Genomic DNA, 1,512 nt, shown 5'->3' on the forward strand with positions numbered 1-1,512 from the left:
GTGTGCAGGGTGCCCTTGTCAACATCTTTCTTCACTCTCTGTGGAGAAGAGAAGGGTGAGCACGCAACGGGAAAGGTGTTATGATGAGCCAGAGTACTGGGACCTTACTTTCCATGGCCTTAAGCTTAGCCAAGTCAGCGGTGCTTCACAGCCACCTTGCACAGCTGTGACGGGGCCAAACAGGACTGGTATGTGTGACCCCCAACCTCCAACTACCTCCCGCAGTGAGTCCGTTTCCTCCGTCCCCGAGGGCAGAGCTGCCAGGTGAGGCCGAGACACCTCGAAGGAAGGCATTTGTAAGTGCTAGTGATAACTGTGGCATGTCGAGCAGGAAGGAGAGTGGAGCTGGGGGACCTGAGCTCTACTCCCTGCTCTGCCACAGATAAAACTGGGGGATCCTGGGAGGGGAAAAAAAATAAAAAAAATCACTTACTTTTCGTGCCCTAGTTTCCTCATCTGTGAAAATAGGTAGGAGATGCATTGAATTCACTAGTGGACACCCTAAACTTTGGGATTCAAGTCACCACAAGCTCAGGGAATTATTCTTGTGTAGCTCAAAGCATCCGACTTCCACTCTCCCCTCCCCAGCCCCATTCATATGCAGCCCCCCTATTGCCACGGGGGCCTTGAGCTCTCTCACCGAGCACGATCAGCCTTTTCCACGCTGCGCCTGGGGGATGCCTGGTGCCCCAGGTGCTCAAACCCAAGAGGAGCCTGGAGCATCGAGCTTTCCTTGATAGCCTTTTCCACACTTTTTTTGGTATTTCTGTCTTTTCCGGACAGAATAAGACCGGGAGGGGGCCAGGTCCTGCTGAACACGATGGCAAACCCCCCCCTGGACTATATGGGAGCAGGATCAAGCTTCAGCGGATGTAATGAAATGCATGGTTTTAAATGCCGCTCTTCTCCGCCACCCCCGTTGTCTTTCCCGGTGAGTTCCTGTACTCCAGTGCTCCTGGCAACACACATTGTCTGAAGGCAGCAGCAAAGCCGTAGGAGGTCCCCTAATAATGTCATTATCCACCCCTCCTTCCCTCTGCTGCCATCCTGCATGCACTCACCCCACTCCCAGCAGGAGCCCTGGTATTCAGCACACTGTGCATAGCACAGCCCCTTGCAAACAGGCTCCAGTGAGAAGCAAGCTCCCGCTAGGGTCATCCCATCCAAAGTTCAGGAGCACTCAAGGCCAGCGTGGCGGGTTGGGCTCATGTCCGAGACTATCCCCAACAGGAGCCAGCTCTGCTCCGGATTATGCTATGCACAGACACCCAGCGAAATGCCTCCCCTGCAGCGACACAAGTACAATACCGATGCATTCGGTATATGGCAGGCTGTAGCACTGGAGGACTTAGGGATGAACTACCGGCAAAGTAAAAGTGGGAGAGGAGAGGGAGGTGGCACTTTCAGCTGAGCTCTCTCCTCAGGCCCCTACCTGAATTGCTGCACAATACCAAGCCGGCTCCCACAGACAGATATTTCATCCTTTGCACACACACCGCTGCTTACACGACG

The 1,512-nt window shown here is 54.2% G+C and overlaps 1 protein-coding gene across 1 annotated transcript in view; it reads right to left on the reverse strand.

The window, feature by feature from the left end:
* KLHDC4 (kelch domain containing 4) overlaps nt 1–1,512 on the reverse strand; it is a 31,505-nt gene that overhangs the window by 4,974 nt on the left and 25,019 nt on the right. Inside the window, exon 8 of the mRNA XM_025203110.1 lies at nt 7–38. Coding sequence (XP_025058895.1) covers nt 7–38 — 32 coding nt within the window. The remainder of the gene's footprint in view (nt 1–6; nt 39–1,512) is intronic.

Source organism: Alligator sinensis, unplaced genomic scaffold, assembly GCF_000455745.1.
Source record: "Alligator sinensis unplaced genomic scaffold, ASM45574v1 scaffold228_1, whole genome shotgun sequence".
In the NCBI taxonomy this organism is placed as follows: Eukaryota; Metazoa; Chordata; order Crocodylia; family Alligatoridae; genus Alligator; species Alligator sinensis.